Source organism: Mus musculus, chromosome 10 (assembly GCF_000001635.26).
Source record: "Mus musculus strain C57BL/6J chromosome 10, GRCm38.p6 C57BL/6J".
NCBI lineage: Eukaryota > Metazoa > Chordata > Mammalia > Rodentia > Muridae > Mus > Mus musculus.
The window spans coordinates 114,493,268-114,517,024 of record NC_000076.6 but is presented as its reverse complement, the minus strand read 5'-3'; the positions used below and the strand labels follow the sequence as shown (position 1 = coordinate 114,517,024).

General features: G+C 35.7%; 1 protein-coding gene across 1 annotated transcript in view; it reads left to right on the top strand.

Moving 5' to 3' along the window:
* The window catches only part of Trhde (TRH-degrading enzyme), a 403,483-nt gene that overhangs the window by 285,278 nt on the left and 94,448 nt on the right, over window positions 1-23,757 (top strand). The window contains exons 8-10 of the mRNA NM_146241.3: window positions 12,783-12,848; window positions 13,844-14,031; window positions 18,168-18,256. Coding sequence (NP_666353.2) covers window positions 12,783-12,848; window positions 13,844-14,031; window positions 18,168-18,256 — 343 coding nt within the window. The remainder of the gene's footprint in view (window positions 1-12,782; window positions 12,849-13,843; window positions 14,032-18,167; window positions 18,257-23,757) is intronic.

Sequence of the window (23,757 nt, the reverse complement as noted above, 5' to 3'; positions counted from 1 at the left end):
TGAACGCAACAAGTTAAAGAGAGCATATAAATTTGTTGAAGAATAATTTTCCTTATAGACTCCTTTTGCAGATTAGTTTTAGCAGGCATTGAAATTTACTTTAATCAAGACTTTTCATTACAGATGCCCTTAGAATATCTGAGTTAATTGAACATATTTGCTGAGGGATGAAGGCTCCATTCTGATCACATAGCTGAGATTTTTTTTTTTTTTTTTTTTTTTTTTTTTTTTGCTTTTCTTCAAGAAGTACCCTCCATGAATATCAACTATCTGGAGGAATGTCCTTTCCTAACCCTACTGCTTTGTTTCCCCATACAGAAATTGTAACATAACCATTTCAGAAGATATTTAAGTCTTCAGAAAGGCAGTGTAAATTGAGTTTGATTTCCTGGTGGCAAGGTGATATGAAATCATTTCCTGTGTAAAGTTTTTATCATTTGTCTTTTACGTATGATGTCCATGCATTTGCTCATCAGACTGAGTGACCATAGTTGGGTTATTTCGACATAACATTGTAAAATTTTTCCTTAACCTGTAGTATTTTCTATGGTATGTCAAATATCATATTTTGAGTATATTTCATATCCTGTCCCACTGACTCAGCCTCCTTGGTTTTATGTAAAATTGCTTTTTAAAAAAATCCATTAAAATAAAATTTCACTTGAAGCTAGTTCCAATGTGCAATGATATGTTCCAATACTTGATTTGGTTAATTTTCAACCAAGGGACTCTGTTTGTCAACACTGCCTTTCGTTTGCCTCGTGACGTCTCATTGATCATGTGGATCTGTCTCCTTCAGAACTTGGCTTGCAGCTTCCTTTCTAGTTATCACTCAAACTGATTTAGTGTATCATCAGCAGTTTGGATTAGTTTACAGGAGATCCTTCTGTCTGGATGATAAATTATCATCTCTTGTACATGAAGATGTATGGAGTACATTTTGGAAATGACCTCCTGAACAAACACTTCATGTCATGGTGCTGAGTGGCTGGAGAGTTCATATTAATAAGCTTGCCATTCACAAGGCTCCGGGGAGCCTTACATTATAATGTTGTTGAAAGGGCTACTCTGGGATGTCAGCATTTACCTCTGAGGAAAATCTATTAATTGTTTTTACATTAACCATGGGCATTTCTGTGTTGTCAAATGAAAGTTTATTATTTTCAAACACACTAGGTTTATATTTGCTGGCTCGAAAAGATGCAAATGAGGTGTGTTTTCATATTCTAGTCTTCCTTCTTTCCCACATTCCTCTTTCACTCTTGCTTTATCTTTTCTTTTCCTTCAGAGCTTAAATGGTATTCCCCTGTTGTACTTAAGTTTTATGACAGCTTCTTCTTCTTTATTTGCATCTAACAAAATGTATGCTCAGCTGACACTTTTTGGACCTGTTTGGGCTATCCTAAGCTCATTTTAGAAACAAGGCAAACATTATTTTCAAATACATTATGCTTTAATTTATCTGTATGTTTCTGGGTCCATTTATATATTCAATATTTTTTTAGAAAATATTGACTAGAGATTAAGTGATATCTTATATATTCCACAGGAATTTATGTGTCAATATGCATTTGAAATTCAAAATGAATATATCTCTCAGAAAGCAGGGACTCGAGAAATTTTTTTGTTCCTATTTGTTATATAACTCAGAGATAAGCTATAAGAAACCAAGGAGAAAATTTACAGTTGGGTAATAATGCCTAATTTCAAAGTAATCCTTGATTATTTTTTATATCATCTTATTTCTGAGTATAACTTCCTGTTTAATTGCTTCACTTTTTCATGTTTAAAGAAAACTATCTTAAACCTCTGGTAAATAAGTTATATTCACAAGTTAAAATTAGTTCATGATTTTGGTAATACATCAGCTTTAAATTTTATGTGTGAATTGAAAGTGGAACTTGCACAACGAACTGAGTTTAAACTTTTCTGTTGTTGATTATACATGCCATTCATAAATAATATATTTCAAGACATGGCACTGACTATATTTCTGCAAGCTCTACATATCTACTGTTATATATAATCCATTACACAAAATGATAGCAGGCAAATCTTGTGGGAAGCTTGAGGCAATTGTATAAATAGGGAGAAATAATTCTCATTTCTGGCTAATTAATGCTGAGCCTCCTACAAGCCACAGATTCTCTTCTGGCTTGCAACCTGGACTCATAAAATGCAACTACATTTTCCATCTTTCATAGTTTCCAAAAATAGGATTTATTTTTTTAGGGCGGGTGATCACTTAGGCAATTGGTATGTGTTTGATGTTTTTAATTGAGGATGGCTGTTTTAATTTAATGGAGATACAGCTTAAACTGCTTGCACAAATGTGACTTTCTGTTCTTGACCTTCCTGGTAGCCTTCTGAGTATTAGGCTGGGTGGACTTAATACATGGGGCAATACATCTTTATCAATCCAGATAAGCACCCATTGCCGCTCTTGTTAAAGGTGTGCTTTAGTTTTCTGGTCTGAAAATCAAGTTATGTTGTCTTGGAGTACATGTTTATTTACTGCATAGCTCTAGGTATTTAATAATTTTTCTAATTCATCTATGATTATCTTCCATGATATTTGCTAAGGACTTTTTACTTTTACTTTCTTTCTTTTTTTGTTTTGTTTTCATAGCATGTCATGCTTTTTTGGTGTTTTATATTTTTTATTTATTTTTATTGATATTTTATTTATTTACATTTCAAATATTATCCTCCTTCCTGGTTTTTCCTTCAGAAGCCCCCGTCCCATCCCCCCTCTTCCTGCTTCTATGAGGGTGCTCTCCTACCCACCCACCCACCCAATCCCACCTCACTGCCCTGACATTCCCCTACACAGGGGCATTGAGCCTTCACAGGGTCAAAGGTTTTTCCTCCTATTGATGCCACATAAGGTCATCCTCTGCTACATATGCAGCTGGAGCCATGTTTACTTTGGTTGGTGGTTTGGTCCCTGGCAGCTCTGTGGGTCTGGTTGGTTGTTCTTCCTATGGGGTTGCAAACCCCTTAAGCTCTCTAAGTCCTTTCCCTAACTCCTCTATTGGGGTCCCCATTGTCAGTCCAATGAATGGCTGCTTACATCCGCATTTGTATTGATGCATCTCTGGCAGAGCCTCAGAAGACAGCTGTATCAGGCTCCTGTCAGCAAGCACTTCTTGGCATCCGCAATAGTGTCTGGGTTTGGTATCTGTATATGGGATGGATTCACAGGTGAGGCAGTCTCTGGATGGCCTTTGCTTCAGTCTCTGCTCCACAGTTTGTCCCCATATTTTCTTTAGACAGGAGCAATCTGAGTCTCTTTTGTTTATAAAAATAGTGTTTGGATAGATAACTTACCAGAAAAGGATGCTCACATACTACTGCTTGTTGATCGTGTGTGCATTTTTATTTGCCAGAGAGCTTATCACTCGACACATAAACATTAATCTTTAACCACAAGTAGAAATGCTAATGGTGATAATATACACAAGATCATTTCATTAGTATCTACATTTTCAAACCTTGGTTTTGTAATTTAGATTCAGTTCTAAATGCCTGAAGCCCTGTCCCACTTATTCATTACAGGATTACCTTAAAAATAACATATGCTGGCAATATGTGTGAAGACAGAAACTCTGTGAAATTATTTGGAGCCTCCACATTTCTTTGTTACTTGTTTTAATAAACCTAAACTCATTTTTTGTTTTTTTCAATTTGTGTGAAAATAAAGTTGCAAATATGCAATCTTTAAGGAACATTGATTGATCCAGAAGCTACTAAAATAATTAATCCACAGAACTATTGCTTTTTCTTTTAAAACAAGACAATATTATCCTAATGTTCTGAGACTGGCTGTATCATTCTTCCTGTTCTTATGAGTCAACATCAGGGAATTTATATATACATACATATATATTATATAGATATAGATATAGATGATATATATATATATATATATATATAGTTAAGCTTGATACAAATTCAAACCCTAAAATTCCTATCAGATGAGTCATCTTCCTGATCAGCCAGTGAGAATAAGCCAATAACTTCTAAAATATGTTTGAGTGGAGAAAGATTTCTCTTAATTAGTAGTTAACTGCTCTTTTCCATAAGGCAGCCTATAACAACATGTTTGGCTCCAATTATCAGGGTGGAAATTGCTTATGCAAATCAATGTAAGCAATGAGGTGTGGATAAAAGCAAAAAGGAAATATCATTATTATTGGTCTGTGCTCATAAAATTCTGATAGCCTGAGGGTAATGACAGGCACAAAGGCACGGTGATTATCAGAAGCAACAACACCTTCAATAACGTGTTCCAGTGAAGTGTTATGTGTAAGTACGTGTAGTTGACATTTTTATTTGAGAACTGCAAGTTTATGGTTTTCTGCTCTCTTTGCATGTGAGTTTTCAGACATACTAAATGTTAGCAAACATCAGAGCAGAGAGTACATCCAGGTTTACTCCCTCTTAAACAGTTGGTAGGGCACATTCTACTGACGATGATAACTGATTTTACATTATACTTAATGCAAAATTACTGTAGACACTTCACTTATATGTGTCTATGTTCTCCATGAAATGCTCTGCAGGTCTTGATATTTTTTTGTAGGTAGAAAGGTTAATACTTGGTAATGATTTGTTGTGATCACTCAATATCATGTAAGATTGATAATACCATTGCACGTTTTTCAGAGATTGGGTCGCCATAATCACCATCAAAAGTGTCAGAGAGTTGACTCTAAAGTGAAAACGAATAAGCACATTACAGAATATATGCAGGTATATTTGCAGTACCCCCAAATCAAACTCTTTCTCTCGTATACAAAAATGAATCCTTTAAAATAATCCTTTAAAAATAAATGTGAACTTTATCTCATGTGCCTGGATAAGTTGTGAAAGACATTGTGTTCATCAATTTCACTTAAAAGGAGACAAATCAGTAGGCAGTAAAGTATGCCAGCAACATTTTCTCTTTCATTTCACATTTACAGTAATAATCAGCAATTCATATTCACATGGCTTCAGTGGAACTGTGAGAACAGCTGCATGGTTTACCCCCAAACTATTGGAGCCACAGGAGACCTTCTCAGTTCTGACTTCAAGACCTCTTCCTCCCCTCTACTTCTTCACCTTTCTGACTCTCTCTTCCCTTTCCATTAACTTACTCTCTTGGCTTCCTGAAGATATTTCCTTACCACGGTTAGATCATAGGATTTCTCTTTTTGGGACATTTTGGATTCTCTTAGAGGAAGAATTGAAAAAAATACATTTACATAGGGCACTTTTTGAAAAAGAATGTATTTATTTACTATCAATGCTGCCATTAAAATAAACAAATGTTCTTAAGGTGATGGATATTTTCCAAAAATTTTTGTATGTCACAATCTTTGCACATGCCTATTAGGTAGATTATTATGTATGCTTTCAGTGGGGAGAAATTGTTTAAAGAAAATGGATGACTTATCCCCAAATCTACATGACTAGGAAGGAGCAGTACAGAGTCCCATCTAGATTTTTCAGTGTACAGACAATACTTTTTCTTCATTGGCTGACTTACATATTCTTCTCAACTGGCTACCAGTGCCAGGCTTGGTGGGGAAAGAGGTGACTAGTCAAGGCATAGTATGTAGATGCCTGAAAGCACCATGCATCTAGAGAAGACACTATACCTGCTCCTAGAAGCATTGGGCATCTTGATTTACAAAAGGCAGTGCAACTTTTTACCTACTAGGATATGCTTTATCTATTTTTGTTGGCTTGCCCTGGTCAAAGCCCTTTTTCAGGGCATTCAGGAAAAAAAAAATCTCACAAACTTCAGTTTTACCAACAGATTCATTTTATGTCTTAGTAATATTTCAAGCTAGCAGCAAAAGCAAGAGGTACGGATGGTTTAGTACCTGAAAACACCCCTGTAGACTATTATATTTGCACTTTTTTTGCTGACAGGCATACAACCCATTCAAGTTGTTCTGCCATGGAGTACATTTGGAACAGTGGCAGTATTCTACCTCATAATACACCTGCTTGTAGGCATTGATGCTGTGATCCATAATTGCTACATAGGAGATATTTGGAAACCAAAGTGCTGTGAGGATATGCTATTGTCTGTAATTTAAGCAGGCAAACAAACAAAAACCCCTTTCAAAGCTTGGCAGGTTGTTTTGATTTAAAATACTCTGTTTCACACTATATTTGACAACGTCTTATGAAAAAAAATACTAATTTGTACAAGATTTACATTCATTAAACAGGGTGATAGATTTTTAAAATATGTAAAACACCTTTTTGTTCCTGAATAAATAGCTGAATACATATCTAGGCAAGCCACTACTGAAGGTAAATTTAGGGGAAACACACATTTAAAATTTCTTACTCCCAGTGGCTTGCAAGCAATTATATTCCACCATCGTTCCTATATATCCCTCCAGTGGCTTTGTTTCTTCAGTGCCTAATATTTTTATTTTTATTTTTACTTTTTAAACTTCATGTGGATGCTTGAAAATTCTTAAATGGCACATGGTTGATAATTACTTTGGTTCCTATCATACAAAATGCAGCAGCAGAAAAATCTTTAAATCATGACCTATTCCTTTCCACCTTTAACTCTTGTCTGTTAGTATTAAGTTTCAGACACTCCCCTTGTTTTTGCCAGAGACTTTCACCCTCTGTTCTTTGCTACTCATGCAAATTAGCCTCATGATTTCCAAAAACATGTCTCCAAATAATTACCAAAATAAATATCTCATTCTAACACAAAGCTCTCTTTGCTTTGTTTGGTTATCTGTGATGGTTCCTATCTCTGTGTTCTGTTTTTCTCAAGGTCAAGGAATTGTATGTATGGTCTGAAGTACATGGACCAGGCTGTGATATGAACACTTAATCTCTTATGTTGTATGTGTATCAGTTGAAAAACCACCTTACTCTATGTGTTTAAAATAGTTAAGGTCATAGGATGGTGGTTCCCAGTTTAAAAAGGTTCTGCTTGAGAACTTAAGATGAATGATATTTTTTAAAAAAGAAAATTTTGTCGTCACTTTCATGTACACAGACTTTGTGGAACATCCTGTCTTCCGTCATATTTGTTTGTTTCTATCCAGACTATTTGGCTGCCTCTGGTCCAGCCTGTTGTCTGCCTCTTGTTTTTCTAAGCACACATCATTCCCCATGCACAACACAGTCAAAACCTAGAACAGTTACAAATGAGCTTACTGTGCTTTGTATAAATTGTAAGATATAATTTTTATTTATTATCTAGGGATCACCAAAATGATGTTTAAAAGTCAGTGTTTGCCGAAGTCATCCATTGATGTACTAGAGATTATTTTGGGTTTTTAAACCATACAATAAACGCTGGAAGATTTAATTAGAAATGCATCTATTAATCAAAGGTGGCCCATGACATCATTGAGAAGGACAGAAAAGCAAATCTGACTGAAAGGTCATCACAAGACTCAGAAATCAAGACACTTTGCTAAGGTTCCCCCTAAGAGCATCTGATTCAGTTTGTGTCATTATTGTTGTCCCTCCATGCTTAGTGACAACATCTCATCTCAGGGGATGGTCCCTCTGCTTTCTAACATTACTTCTTACAAGCAACCACTTGGAGGCCAGGACACATGGTTATACTTTAGCTGCCAGGGGAAGCGAGAGGGAATATTTAGCATTGTGTCCTTTCCATTTCAGCACTGAGAAGGAGTTCCTGCCTTCTTCCCACATTCCCACATTCCACATGGAACTGTTGCCCCTGTATAAAAATGAAGCTCAAATACTGGGAAGCCAAAAAGTAACAAATGCTCACTAAACTTTTTTGGGGGTGTATTTATTCATGCTAGAAAGCAACAACATCTTAAATGTTTGCTTCAGCCTCCCTATCAAGTGTTCAGGGGAAAAAAAAAAAGAGTGCTTGAATTTACCTGACACGTTGGAGGCTGATTTTACTGTAGAGACCATTCTGCCCCTGGTCATTACTGAGGCTGAAATGTGAGTGCCTCCCCTTATTATAGAAATGCACATGAAGGTGCAAGGTCTATCCAGACCTAAACCCCTCTGCTTTCTTATGAGTTACGTTCTGCTTTCTTTTAAGTCCTCATCCTCATTGGGAACCTTTGACTTTAGAAAACCATGCCTTTCCTGTATATGGAGCCAAATTATCCGAGCTTAAGCTTATTAACAGGATTTTGCTGAAGCACACAATGTAATTCTGCGAAGTCTCCAATGTTGTCAGTGTGGAATTTGAGGGGAAAACTTCATGACTTTTAGAAAGAATCCCAAGAAGGGATGCCGCCTACCTTCTCTGTAGTAGGTCTGTCTGAAGGTGTCTGTCTGAGGTGGTACTTGCGATTTTTTTTTCTTGCTGCCAGCCAGCCTCAAAAACGGGTGAAACTGATAAGGGTAAAAGAAGCTTCAACTGTGGGAGAGCTCCAACAGGAAGGAAGCTCCAACAGGAAGCTCCAACAGGAAGCTCCAACAGGAAGGAAGAAGCTTTGCTGTTTTAAAAGTCATCGTGCTTTGCACCATTTTTCTACTTGTACCTCAAGGCAAAGAAAATACCCACAGAGATTTTATTGGACCGTTATGTATGGTCACCAGGAGTAAGCCATTCACATGGCTCTCTATCCCATCATGCTAAAAGGGCTTATTAAGAGGAGAACAAGTATTCCATAATTATTTTCATGTCTTAGAAGATAAAAGTGCTTTACTCCCGAGCTCACACGCTTCATTTTTCCCCTTGTCAGTTTCGTCTAATTGCCTCTCATACATGAAACGTCATGAATCATGTCATGTGTTAACAGAAGAAAGTACAAAGTTGTCTCAGATGCAGTAGTTCAATCTTTTGATGGAATGAAATGTAAGTCATATATTTGACAAGTATTCACTGAAATAATGAGTTAGGTTCTATATTACTCTCTAAAGAGGACATCTTGGGTGAGCCTAGTAGACACAAAACTAATAGACACAAGTTAATCACTGCATTATCAGTTTTTAACAGAGAGCTATGCTGCACATTGAGTAATAGATCATAGGCATGTATCCAGTGACTTCTTGGTACGAGGCTTTGCACAGCATTGTTGGTTAAACTGTCGTCAAATGGGATACTGCCTTCCTTGATCCCTTGCAGTTTACATGGATAATGTGGGCAGACAGGCAGTAAACAAGCAATGGTAACACGATGTGAAAATGTTATTATGTAATAACAATAAATACGAATCTAACAAAGATAGTTTAGAATTAAACAAAGTATTGAGTGGGAAGCAAAGATTTCCTGAGGGAAATTTATGAAAAGTTAAACTGGGGGGATAAGCCGAACTTAAGTGAGCAGCAGAGACAATAATATAATAGAACACCTCATAAGCAAGAGAGTTAGAATAGATTTGTTAGTCATATTCAAAAACATCAAAGTGTTTCATGTGAAGTTATGGGGCAAGAGAGAAATAGATTTTGTTGAAGAGGTATGTGTTTGAGCTGCATGATGGAGTTTGGATAATATTTGGAGCCTACCAGTTATTCATAGGAGACTGTGACTGAGGGTATCCTGGCTTCCTGATGGAGATTATAGTTGAAAGAGATGGGGCAAGGGCAGGAGCACTTTGATTTTTCTATGCAACACTGAAGAGAGTGAGCACCAAAGAAGTGAAGTGGAGTAGGAGGCTCTTGAAGAGATGTTTCAAATGACTGGCATGTAAATAAATAAAATTATTAAAATAAAAAAGTTATCACTGTAAAATGCTGCAGAAAGGGGCTGACGCATAAGGGCAGAAGGCTCAGTATTCACTGTGACTCTCATGATGTCTGTAGCACATCTTGGATGTTGGATTGGACAGGCAGTTGTACACATGGATAGCCTGTTTGTGATTTGGATATGGACTACCTTCTCTGAGGGCCAGTCTTTGATTTGTTAATGGATGATGTAGTGTTACTTGAATGAGATAAAATATATAGGAACTCACGCTGCTCTACAAACATGGTAAAAGTGTTTCATGTATATTTTACTCACCATCATTACTAATGACACTTTTCTTTCTTTTAGCCAATTTTCCTACTTATGGCATGGAATTTTCAAAAATATTAAAAGAGATAATGCCTATAGATTTCTCAGGGTGTCCTAGGAATTCTTTACTGTTCTAACATTGTATGTATTCTTGTAAAGGAAACTGTAGGTAGTGTGCTCTTTTTGTATTTATCTTATAAATGAGAAAACAGGCAAAGGAGCTTAAACACAGTGGCTTGTCCATAACTCACTTATACAGATAGTGAGTGTTCAACCTTGGATGTGATTCCAGACTGTCAGATTCCTGTTCTTCTTCATTAAGTCCCCATGCCATGATGCCTCTCTTCATCAGTAGATATATAAAGTTATATGCTTATTGGATATATGCTTAGCATCCATATTATGTGCCATGCCCCTTTATATAGTTAAGTGGTTCTCTTTGCTTGCTATTTCCAATAACTCTATTTCTAAACTACTTGGTGTGGAGTACCCACAATTCATTACATTAAAGCATTTGAGTTTATATAATAATCTCAAATCTATTTCTGGTTGATATTCATATACCTGGAGGTTAACATTGATTTCTATTTTAGATTCACATGTGTGAGCCTCTCCATATTCATTGCCTTGCAGGTTTTAAAGAAACATAAAATTGTGTTAATTACATACAGATATTTGAACATATCTTGCAAAATGGTAGTTGTAGCATGACTTCTCCAGGGTCATTCATAGACATAAGTTCTTCACACAAATAACACCTCAGTTTTTGCAATTGTTCTTAGTAAGTTTTTCCCTGCTGACATCTCAGTACCTATGAAGTTGCAAAGTTGCAAAGTTGCTTGATTCATGCTAAGTGCTTTACATATTTTATGAAATGAGTGAATAGATTATTAACTGTTAAACAGGATTCACTGCTCTTTGGATTTTTTATTTATTTTTATTTTTATTTTTTGTAATTCTGATAGGCAATGACATTCTGTTTATTTAAGAAATGATTGTGTTAGTATAAGAAAAAGAATAACATAGCAACAACCCTTTTGCGGGAGAAATATTTGACATATGTATACCTCCATTACCTCTGAGGACTGTGTCTAAAGGGACCCAAGAAAAACGCTATTGTTACTGACCACTGATGTACTTATGCTATGGTTGCCATTTTACTCTGACAATTGACGTTTTAACCCACTTGAAGTGGAACTTTGCTATGAACTGGAGGGCAACCATGAACTCTGTTTGAAGATCAATAGAACAGGATCAACTTATGACATAAGTAGTAGGGATGTCAATGGCCTATGAGAAGAAAAATTAATCTACTAGACCTCAGAGTACTCCTTGTTTATTCATTTTAGAGTTTTAGAAGCATGATCCAAGAGGAGAACATTCAGTTATATCTTACAAAATGAGTTTCTTAGTTTTTGTTTTTGAGAATTTTATCCATGAGTGCATGGTATTTATATCATTTCTACTGCTGAAAGAAATAAAGGAAAAAAAACGAAATTGAAAGTTGAAGTAGTGAATTTAAAACCCACACCTCTCCTAAACATTTTTTGGGTTTATGTTGAACAAACTTCCTGAATCTTGGTGAAAGCTGAATGGGGATCTACGTTAGTTATGAGGAGTTGTATGCATGTTCTATTTTCAGTTAAGTTATTCATAACACCTGATGAAGTTGAATGTGTTGTTGCTAAGTAGAGGTTGGATGTCACCTCTCTGGGCATATGATTAAGTGGGAACTGTCATTTGCTCTGCTGTGAATTGCCACCAAGAGCTGAGTCTGTCGCAGGTTCTACTGTCTGTATTTAAAATTTGCTTCCCTCATGTTAATTATCCTCAAAGTGCCCCATTCCACATAAAGTATTGAAAAGTCAGCAACTCTTTTCAGTTCAAGAACTTTCTTTTCTTTCTTTTTTTTTTTTTTTTAAGAAATTGTGTCTTCTTACCTACATGATGTTAAGGAAATAGAATTTTGAATGGAAGGATTTCTTTTTTTCTTTCTTTTTTTTTTTTTGATACGTCAGATTTTCTGTTCATTTTTGTCTTTGAAATCAGGAAAAAAAAAAAACCCTGTCACTAATTATCTTGATAGCTGTCACCTCGATAATGAGACAGACCACACTTCTCAGAATGGAGTTAGGTGTGAATCAAAGTGTGTAGGTTTAACCACTAATGGAACATAATGAGAAATGGGAAATCCAAAGCCTGAAGCTGTGACACAAACTTAGGAGTACTTCTTTATTGATAGTAACATGTGCTTCGTACTACAGAAATAAGTATCTGTTTTGCAACCATCAGCCTTTCCTTTGTATAGAACAACCAGAGAGAGACTGGAGAGTGGGAAGTTCGGCTCACCGCCAGCATATACCAACTAAGGAAGACGCTTCCTTCTTGGTTTTGTTTTGTTTGTTGTTTTTTTCCATGAAAACATATGCTTACCTTTGAAAAATTGAAAGGGGTGATCAGAATGTTTGTTCCACATATTTTATTGCAGAGGTCAATTTCTCAAAATGAGCTGACATTGACCACCTCATGTAGAGTATATCCTGACCTTGGGAGTCCATACAACGTGATTACAGCCATGAAAAATCCTTGTTAAGGAATTAGTATCATTGGGTGAACTAGGAAATATGTTATCGTTAAACCTCTTGAGAATAGTTTTAAATGAGATTCTAAATCTTTTTGTTTTTTTTTTTTTGCATGTCTTCCTCTTTGCCTAAATGCAATTCCACACATGGAAATGGTTAATTGAACTGAGAAATAAATGTGTTTACTGGTAATTGCTTAACCTTTGAATGGTAATTACAATTTTATATTCTTTTAGGATTATTTAACCATTCACAAGTATGGCAATGCAGCCAGAAATGATCTCTGGAATACATTATCAGAGGTAAAGTAGAAGAAGCTGAAATATCGAAGTATGTTCTTGGGCAACTGAATTTTGTTCCTAAAACGTTAACACTGACAGTTTGTATTTACTTTGTATAATTCTTCTTTCTTTACATAACTTTGGTGTTCTTATCTGCTCTATAAAGAAGATAAGACTTAAAATTATTTGAATCACAAATGTTGGCTAAAAATTTCTTGTCTACTTTCGAGAGTGATATTAATTAATTGATTAGCTGAGAGAGTATTTAATTAATTGGTAATGTTATAAATGTCTATAATCTATTTAAGTCATCAAACATGCCTCCATCCTCTCTCCTATAATGGCTCGCTCCCCTGTTCTTCCCATCATGATCCCATGTCAATTTCATGGGTTCTTTTTTAAGATCTCACTCAGTGCTGCCAGTGTGTGAGTTGGTGTAAGACCATCTGTATGATGTAGAGAAGCCTGGGAAGCCATTCAGGGGGGCCACAGGCTTTCAGAAAACTCACTTTCCCTCTCCCACTGGTCAGTAATTGCCATTAGCTCCTCTCTTTAGTGTGAGGTTCTGTGATTCCTCTATGCAGTCCACGTTGAGATTTTAACTAGGATGATATTGCACAGGCCTTATGCATGAAGCATGACAATACTTTTGAATGATATCTTAATGTGGTATGATAGATTCACGTTAAAAAAATTGAAGCTTTTAGAAAATTTTTACTACATTATACTAGACCTATCAGGAACACAAAATAATGCTAAAGTACTTGCTCTAACAATAACTCACATTTTATGTTCTGCTATATAAAATTTTAATTTTAGTAAACCTTAGCTGTATATACGGAATATAACCATATAAGACTCTCGAGGCAAAAATTAATTTTACTAGTACATAATGTTAGCTTTACTGATTTTAAATCATTTCTTATTGAGGTGATGGTAAAAATGAGAACAGAATAATGTTAACCATGCTTTCAAGAAGTGTTAATAGATTAATTTATTCAATTTTCATTGTAAAGGCTTTAAGAAGGAATGGAAAATACGTGAACATACAAGAAGTAATGGATCAGTGGACACTGCAGATGGGATATCCTGTTATCACTATCCTGGGAAACACGACGGCAGAAAATAGAATACTTATCACCCAACAGCATTTCATTTATGACATTGGTGCTAAAACTAAAGCACTTCAACTTCAAAACAGCAGGTACCACACACATCATAGACTGTGATGTCTTAATGTTGCTTTGCATTTTAATATTTTAAATTGTTGAGGAATATTTTGCATTTAAAAGTTTTTAGAAATAGTTAATTATTTGTTAAGAAAGTTCTAAAATATATGTGGACCACTGTTTTAATCCTTGTATTTGCTGTTTCATTGTGATTCTTTTCTTTGTTGCTATTTCTTCGAGATTTTAAAAACCATTTAATTCAATTTTTAAATAATTTATTTCATGTGTATGATGTTTTGCCTGTTTGTATGTCTATGCATCATGCAGATAGCTAATGTCCAGGGAGATCACCGGATTCCCTAGAACTGGAGTTAAAGATAGTTGTTACATTTGGGTACTGGAATTCAAACCTGGGTATTTGGAAGAGCAGCTCATGCTATTAACCACTGAACCATCTCTTTATCCCTTCTTCAAGATTTTAACTTTCAATGTAACAGCATTTATTTCAGAAGGCAGAACTTTGAATTAACATGGTGACTTTCAAAAGATAAGATTTGGGTTTTCCTTCTTTATGAATAGTTCTAGAATTAAATTCAATAGTTAAAACATGTTGCCCATGAATTAAGTGGAATTGAACAAAATGTGCCTTACAGGACAAATGAGAACTGAAACTAACAATCTAGGAAAACTCATTAAACCAAAGTTCTGTAGTTAATAATGTATGAGTTAAAGGAACATAATGCAGACCCTAAAATAGCCAAGCTTTAGTGGGGCCATGAAGGATCAACATATGTTCTTTTCCTCTCAATTAGTGTTTGAGCTCACTGGCTAGATATAAAACATACAGAATTGCTTCCTGTTTGATGGAGTTTTTCCAAAGTTGGATCTCACTGTGTAGCCTATCTGGTCCCAGCCTCACTATGCATTCCTGGCTAGCCTCGAACTTACAGAGGTCTTTTTCAATCATATCTTTCTAGAATTGTGGTTCATTACTTTAACTTTCTTTTGAAACCCTTATCAGTTTTATTCCATGTTTTCTCCTTTGTTCCTTATATTAAAAGATCAACTGAAAAGAGAGATAAAAGTTTTATTAACCAGTTTCATTTCTTATTAAAAGCTCTAATAAAAGTGGATTGTGGGGTGGTAGGGGTGGGGAGGGGCACAGAGAGGGACAGGCTGAAAATTAATAAACAAAATTAGAGTTTTTGGTTGGATGACTCTGTTCTCCCTTGTTTGGGACATAAAGCATCGGATCTCATCACTCATGGACTCCATGAGACCTGGAACACACAGTTGGCTGTGTCCCCTAAGAGGTCTCAAAATCATTTCCAGGTTAGCTTGTTCTAGGCATGGATATACAGAGCCATGGTTGAGAAATTCTTTCATACTTTCTGAAGGCTTTATAGAGATTTTGACTTAGGAAAGCAAGGTCATTATTTTTACTCTCTCTCTCTCTCTCTCTCTCTCTCTCTGTGTGTGTGTGTGTGTGTGTGTGTGTGCGCGCGCGTGCGCGCGTGTGTACGCTCATGTGTGCCAAACTGCACATGTGGAGGTTAAAGGACTACCTTGGTTGTCAGTCATTGCTTTTTATGTTGTTTGGGGCAGAATCTCTAGTTCATCATCATGTATACTGGGCTATATGATCTAGATTCTGTAGTCTCAGCTTTGCCTCCCATGTTTACATAGGATATTACAAGTGTGTACTATAACTTTACGTGAGATATGGGATTTTAACCTAGGTTTTCTCGTTCAGTAAACTTGTAACCCACTGAGATTTGTCTCCAGCAATAAAGCAGGGGCTTACTCTAGATATACATTGATGTTGGTATTCAACTCTCTAGATTCTTGCAACACACATTACCCTGCTGCAGTCTCACTGTGGCCAGAGAGGGTGGCAGTGTGTCTGCTCTTCTCTTTCTGGTAAATGCAGTGCCAAATGCTACCATTTATTCCCTTCCTCTCTACGTCCAGGATCAACATTATCAGGCATCAACCTTGACTTTGCTAGGAAGTACTTTGCTGATGCAATGGTAGTGAGAGACTAGTCCAGGTCTCTGAGAACTGCTATCTTGACATAGTGTCACTGACTTAGAGAAACAGACAGGAAACAAAGTATGACAGGATAAATTTGAACAAAAATAATTTTTGACCTATAACATTCATTACTATGCTAACTTTAGCCTGATCTTTTAAAAGAAAAGGTAACATCTAGGCTGTGTCAACATACAGAAGACCAGAGAGCTTTATATCTGCTAGAAGCAGGTGGAGTTCATAAACCCTGAGCACTTGCCACATGACATATAAAGGGATCTGATGCGGATTCAAAGCATCACTTAGTCCCAGGAATGATTTTCTATTTAAAAAATAATAAAATCTATACTTCAAGTAAACTGTCTCAATTTTATATTATTGATCATTTACTTCCTTGTGACATGCTGGTCAAAGATTCAATACCAATTCTATTTCATAATTTGAACTGAGCCTTCTTAACTCTTTACTGCACAATGTATTTCACTGATATAATAGAACTTGCTCATCTGTGCCACAATTTCTAGTAAGTTGTGAATATTTTTCAAGCCGAGTTAATTCTTTGTTTTATTTTTCTGCTTGGAGATATTAGAATATGATTACAACATACTCAAAAGTTTTTAATGAAGCCAGTAATTATATTTTTCATACATAGTCCTTGGATTACAGCATAGAGAGATCCTTATATAACTAAAGATTTCATAAAGTTGGCTGATGTGTGACTGAGCATGACATTTGTTCCAGACTCTTGTCACTTAGACAGTGGGACATTTTTCGTGCCATTTTTAAATACACGAAATCACTACTTTGCAATATTGCATAACATCTCCTCATATGCCAAGTTGCTTCTTAAAGCTCTGATGTACGCAGGATCACAGGCACCAACCCAGGCGGGCTTCTTTTCACTTCTGAGTTGATGGCAGAACTTTATATTGACCTTTACTTAATATTGATACTACTTTTATGAAGAATTCTCTCCTCCCAACAATGTATACACACACATATATTCACATATATACTGACTTTCTCTAATAATTAGCATTAAATGCTTGTTCATTGTAAAATGAAAACCATCGAGGAAGACAGGAGGGCCCAGGGGTCTGGACATGCTCATTATACAGTCTATTACTCCAAGTGCTCTTTTCTAAAACTTTTCATACATCTTTCACTCACACAGTTACTGTGTATGCACAAAATGTCTTGTTATATTTCGGGCATTGCTTTCTTACAATGTAATTGTTGGCTACCACTATTGCTAAAGGTACATTGTGAGGATAAAATAGCTTTTTTATAATTCTAGAAGGAACCAAAGTGTAGTTGATATATTGATGATAAAATTATTTCATGTCTATCTGGCTACTTTTTTGAGATTAAGTTGATATCACCTCATCTATGAGTCTAGACATCTATTTTTTAACCCGTGAAGAAGTAAATGAAATAAAATGTTTCTTTTTAATGGGTGAGATTCATGGTTAACCCTCCAGTTATTTGCTCTTTGACACACAAACTGGAAAATTTCATTTTGGAAACCAGAACATGAAGTGTGCCCTACATTTATTTTATATAGCTCTGAATTTTTGTGAAAACTGATCATTTTTATTCTTTATTCTTTGCTGAGTAGTTTGGCTTTCCATATTAATCTCTCTGTAAAATATGTGGATCATGCCTGTCTGATGTATTAGGTAATAAATAAAGACAATGTTAATATGTAAATGTAGGAAACTACTGAATTGTCTATTAGCCTAATCCAGGAAAAAAAAGTAGAAAACACCTATTTTTAGACTTTAATCACTAAACAGCTTGGCTTGAATTTATAGATTTTAGTTGCATTTATTTCTAAAATGCAAATCTATCTTTGCAAGATAAGTTGTTTTGTAAAGTTCTTTTTCATTGAAGTTAAAACTTGTAGACACCAAGTCTCCTCAGTGGCATTGGGAAGGTATGCTTATGTTTTGTATATATTGTTTAGGCCTGACATTTATTTGCCAATTGATTTCAATGATTTATTGATGGATTGATTATATTTTTCCCAAAACGAGCAATAAAAACTGCACAGAAGGTATAGAGGCAATGCTTGCTTGCATTTGTTTTAGTATAGCTGATATGCCAGTTTTTATTCTTAAAGCTTTCTTTTATTTTCCAGTTACCTGTGGCAGATTCCATTAACCATTGTGGTAGGAAATAGAAGCCATGTGTCTTCAGAAGCAATTATTTGGGTGTCTAACAAATCAGGTAAAATATAAATTCTCTCCCAGGAAACTGTTTGCAGCCAGATAATTGTTTAGAATCTTTACCTCTGTTTTCAGCTGCTACAAAATGTGAATAAAGACAAATTAAAAGTAGAAAATAGTAACCGTAATCACTTCTGCGAAATTAGGCACAATATGGTTTCTAAATAGCTTAATTTTAGACTGATATGTAAATATTAAATTTTTTTCTTTCAAAGGAAAAAGTAGTTATAATATTAATTTTCTCAGAAGTGTATAAATGTATAATCTAAAATGTGATTGAAATATAATTGCAAGTCGTTGTAGAATATGAAGGATGCTGAAGCAGAGATCCCTTTTTTTATATTTTTTATTAGGTATTTTCCTCATTTACATTTCCAATGCTATCCCAAAAGTTCCCCCATACCCTCCCCCCTCCCCACTTTCCTACCCACCCACTCCCACTTTTTGGCCCTGGTGTTTCCCTGTACTGGGGCATATAAAGTTTGCATGTCCAATGGGCCTCTCTTTCCAGTGATGGCCGACTAGGCCATCTTTTGATACATATGCAGCTAGAGTCAAGAGCTCCGGGGTACTGGTTAGTTCATATTGTTGTTCCACCTATAGGATTGCAGTTCCCTTTAGTTCCTTGGGTACTTTCTCTAGCTCTCATTTTTAAGCTCACTCCCTGACTACCTTTTCTTCATCAGGTTGTCTCTATAAAGGATGAAAACAATATTTCCCTTGGTAATTGGTAATGGTAGGGCCAGTTGTAGGGACTTAGGAAAGATATCAAACACCCTCCTCGTTAGAATAAGACCTCCAGGAGCTGAAAGAAATAAAATTCCATTCTCTTTCTAAATATCTTCAAATCAGATAGGGAGCTATTTCAATTCATTGTTAGAAAGGAAGCTATTTTTTTTTTAAACCAAATCTATATCCTTCATGCTAGAGTATAAAACAGATTTTTCCATTTCTGTTTTTCAATGGCTTGGAGAAAAAGACAATTATCTTTCATGTAACATTTCATTTAGATTTGGATGGTCAAGTGTGATCATATTTTGATTTCCTTACCGCTTTCTCATAGGCTAATGATTTATATTACTTTGTTTTCTCTAGGAAGCATTTTAAAACAACAAACCTTTTAATTTCCGTAAAATCAAGTATGAAGAAGCATTGATTTTCTCATAGATATTTATCTTGTTAGGGATATATATTCTATAATCATATAGTATACATGCATATATATATATGTGTGTGTGTATATATAAGGATGAATCTAAATGCTTATGCTAAGATATTTTGGTGTTCTTCATTTTAAATAAAATGCTTAAATTTTCTTCCTTCTCTTTCTGGCAGTTGGTATTTATACCATGATCTGAGTCCATACTTATTTATCTTTATCAATCTTCTTTCCACTCACTCCACTCACAGAATTGTTAGGAAGTGATGATGGAAAACACAAAAGTTGCCATTGTAATGTTGCTACTTGTTAACATTATATGGCAGGGTAATCCTCAGATACAAAAGAGAGTGTCCTTGGAAGGTGGTATGGGAATGGGGAAGTCAGAAAAAATGTAAACATATTTTACAGTTAAGACATTTTAAGCTATGGTCAGATGTAGGGATCGTCTGACTCCTCCTGAACATGTTTCTCAGGCCTGTCCCCTGCAGCTCTGGTCATACCATTCTCTTAATCACACGAGTAGGGAAAAAAACTGCCATGGACTTCCTTATCTTACCGATGGTTATGCCTGGGGATTATTTTAAAATACCTACACAGTGTTTTTCTTAAAATTAACCTTTTCACTTATGAATCTAACATCACCTATGTTGATATGATCATTATACAGAGATGTACAATTTGTAAACACAATGTTCTAAGAGAGTATTGTAATAGTAGACTGTGGTAAGTGTAGCGCACCTCCCCACCCCAAAGCTACATCTATCCCATACATATAGGCCAGTGTACCATTTAACATTAACCCATAGTATGTTCTGTTCGGTGTATGCATGGTCCAGGTGAGATGCCAAGGCTCGCAGGAGATTTTATCTGAAGTAAGTGTGTCTTGAAAAATCTGTAGTAGAAAATATTAAAGATCCTGGCCTGAGGCTTCTTCCCTACCTTAGATCATTTATGATCCTGAATGAAAGACATATACAGCTTTTATAATTTTTAATATGCCTTATGCAGCACAATTGCCTACACTCCATGCTATTAGAATCTATTTCCCTATTGATAAATCCAAGTTATTACTTACAATGTTTCATCTGGGTTGATTTTAGCTCCAATTGCACAGCCCGCTGGGCTACATTCTCTTGACCCTTAGCCCATGGTGGCTCTCCTTCTCCCTCCTGCACTTTTCTTCTTCCCTGGCCGCTTCTTTCTCCTCCTTCCCTCCATGTTGTCCTCCCTCACTAAGCCCAGGAAACTTCAACCCCTCTTCTGCCTCTTCTGCCCAACTACTAGCTGTTTGCATCTTTATTTACCAATCTCAATTAATTGGGGGCAAGGTTGCTCAGTGTTTTACCTGTATGTTAACCAATCTTAGGGGCCCCAGATTAGCATTAGAATACAAGTAGCATTAGGCCAATCCACTACAAAAATCTTATAAATAAGGAAACTGTAAGAAAGAGGATGGAAAGATTACCTTGCTGCCCGACCTGTTCCTTTTCATCTTGAATGTTGTCCACTTTGTTCTGAAGTCTTTCATTCTGATGACTACCAATAAAATGAAAGAGCGTTCAGTGGGAAAAGGCTGACTTTTGTATCCTTCCTTCCATATTATTTTGCCTAATTAGGTTGAAAATAAAATCAAGTTATAATGAAGACAATCATTTAAAAATATTAAAAGTAATGTTTTATTCCTATAACCACAATGTGAAATAAATTACACGTTTAATTATGATATCCAGTCATTGTCTGCAGTTTCATTATTGGTGATGTGCCTTTCATTTTTGCAATATTAAGCATGTCACTGGTATGTAATATCCATAAATTTTATCTAGTTTTTCACATGTTATTGACAATTCCTTTTAAGGGCATGTTGGATGCATAATTAAATCACAGATAAATGCAGATTATTATAGCCTAAAAGTACTATGTATACCTGCCTTTATATTTTTAAAAGCATGTTAAAGTATTTTTATTCTTACTATGAAAATACAAATAAACCAAACATTTATAAATATACTTGCATGTTAATTGGGTATTTATGAATGGTGAAAGGAGGGAAGAAAAAATACAGTACTGAAGATAATTTAATCTCAAATATTAAAAATTGCATAATGTATGGCTTTCCTCCAAAGTGATTTACTCACGACCCACAAACACTGAAAATTAGGATTATCTCTTATTCCCATTTTACAAATGTGATGATCAAGTCTTGATGAATGCTTGCCCAGTGTTCCAGTTGTCTAACCAAGTGAAAGGCTGCTGTTTTGAGTTTGGTATTCTTTTCTTCAACTCTTGGACACGTGAGTGTGTGCGTACACACACACACACACACACACACACACACACACACACGCACGCGCGCACAATTATATTTATAACAGTTTGATTTGGTGCCCTGTTAGTTCCTCAACTCGGTTGGGGGTAGTTTTAATACCTGGGACCAGTTGCACTGCTAACCCCTCCTGGCTTCCCTTTTGTTATATCCACCTTTGGTAAGGGAGGTGACTGCACTACTAGCTCCCACCTGAGGCCGGTGGATAAAAGACACACAAATGCACTCATGCACACGAGTATGCACACATGCTTTGTAACTTTACAACTTGCCTTCCAGGCATAATTGCTGGGCATTACTTTCTCCCATCTGGAAAAGCATGCCCTTACCAACTTATCTCTGACTTTCCACTTGTCTGCAACTTCAGTGGCTAGTCCTACCTAGCCCCTGCTGAACATCCTTGGCCATCCACCTATAGTGGAGGCCACCTGCCCCAGCTCACCCCCCACCCTCCCAGACCTCACATGGTTGCTGCATTCTTCTTCCTCCACTACATCTTAAAAGCTCCTCTCTCCTTCCCTGCATCTGCCTTTTCCTCCTGGGACCTGGCAGTCCTGCCTATACCTTCCACCCAACAATTAGTCCCTGACCTTCTTTACTGACAAATCAAGAACCAAGTGTGGACCACTCTCTACACAACCCAGTGTTTTGCACTTGCATATGAGTGTTTATGGGCTTCAAGAGATATTACTTCATTGGCTTTTCATAAGAATCCAGAGAAAAAGATCAACATAAACCATAATCTCTGCAATGCTTTGTCCCATGTCATCATAGATACTATCTTAGCTGACTTTCCTCTTATTTTATTTTAAATATCACGTCCTACAAGGAGCATATTTGCCTAGAAATGCTTAACTATCATTCCATTTTCATTCCCATAGTTACTTTAAATGTGTCATAAAATACAAACTCTTCTGTACATTGATATAGTGTCAGTCGTGTGCCATTGGACACACACACACACACACACACACACACACACACACACACATATATATGTATTCAATTATGAGGAACATTCGAAATATAACTTCCATACTTTTTACTACAGAACTCATCAAATACCATACCTCATTAGGCCGTCAGAAAAGATCTTTTTAAAATTCATTGTCTGCTATTAGTTAATTTGCAGAACATTTTGGGCATGTAATTAACTAGTATTGCAAAGACATTTTAAAATCTATTACAAAATCTTTCTGGGGATTGTTTCTCAAAGATCTCATTTGTAATAGACGCATACAAATATTCATGAATAGTAATATCTTCAGGATTTGGGTATAAGTTTATTAATAGAATTAATAGAATGCTTTAAAATAATTGATGCCTGCCTTATTTTAGTCAGGCAGTATAGAAGATGTAGAGATTATTATCATGTTTTTTTAATCTATACACTCATTTGACTATAATCTATAATATTTTTAATAGAATGATAAAAATCAGAACTAATAAATTACATTGGGATTTATAAATGTCACTATCCAATTTGTCAATAAGAAACAGCTTTGGAAAATGAATTTGATAATGTAAAGTAAGTTATGACTTGATGTTTGCAAAATGTATGTTATTTGTTTATATTGGTGCTACAACTTAACTAGAAAACAACAGTAATAAAGGTTATGTGGATCTGAAAGATGTCACAGTGGTTAGAAGCATGTATTGTGCTTACAGAATACACAAGTTTGGTTTTCAGAACATATTTTGCATAGCTCACAGCATCCTGTAACTCCACCTTCATGGATTCAGTGTCTTCTGGTATCTGCATGAACCTATAATCACGTGTACATTACTTACACACACACACACACACACACACACACACATACTTCCACACACTTAAAAATAAACAAGCTTTAAAAGTAAAATTATCAAATGTATTTATTTACTTGTAAGTGGAGTTTATTCAGTTAGAATGCTTATTTAAGCTCATTAGACATATATTGTTGACTATACATATATTACATCCCCAAACAAAAGAACATACTTTCTTTTCAGCAGCTCCATAGAACATTCTCTGAAA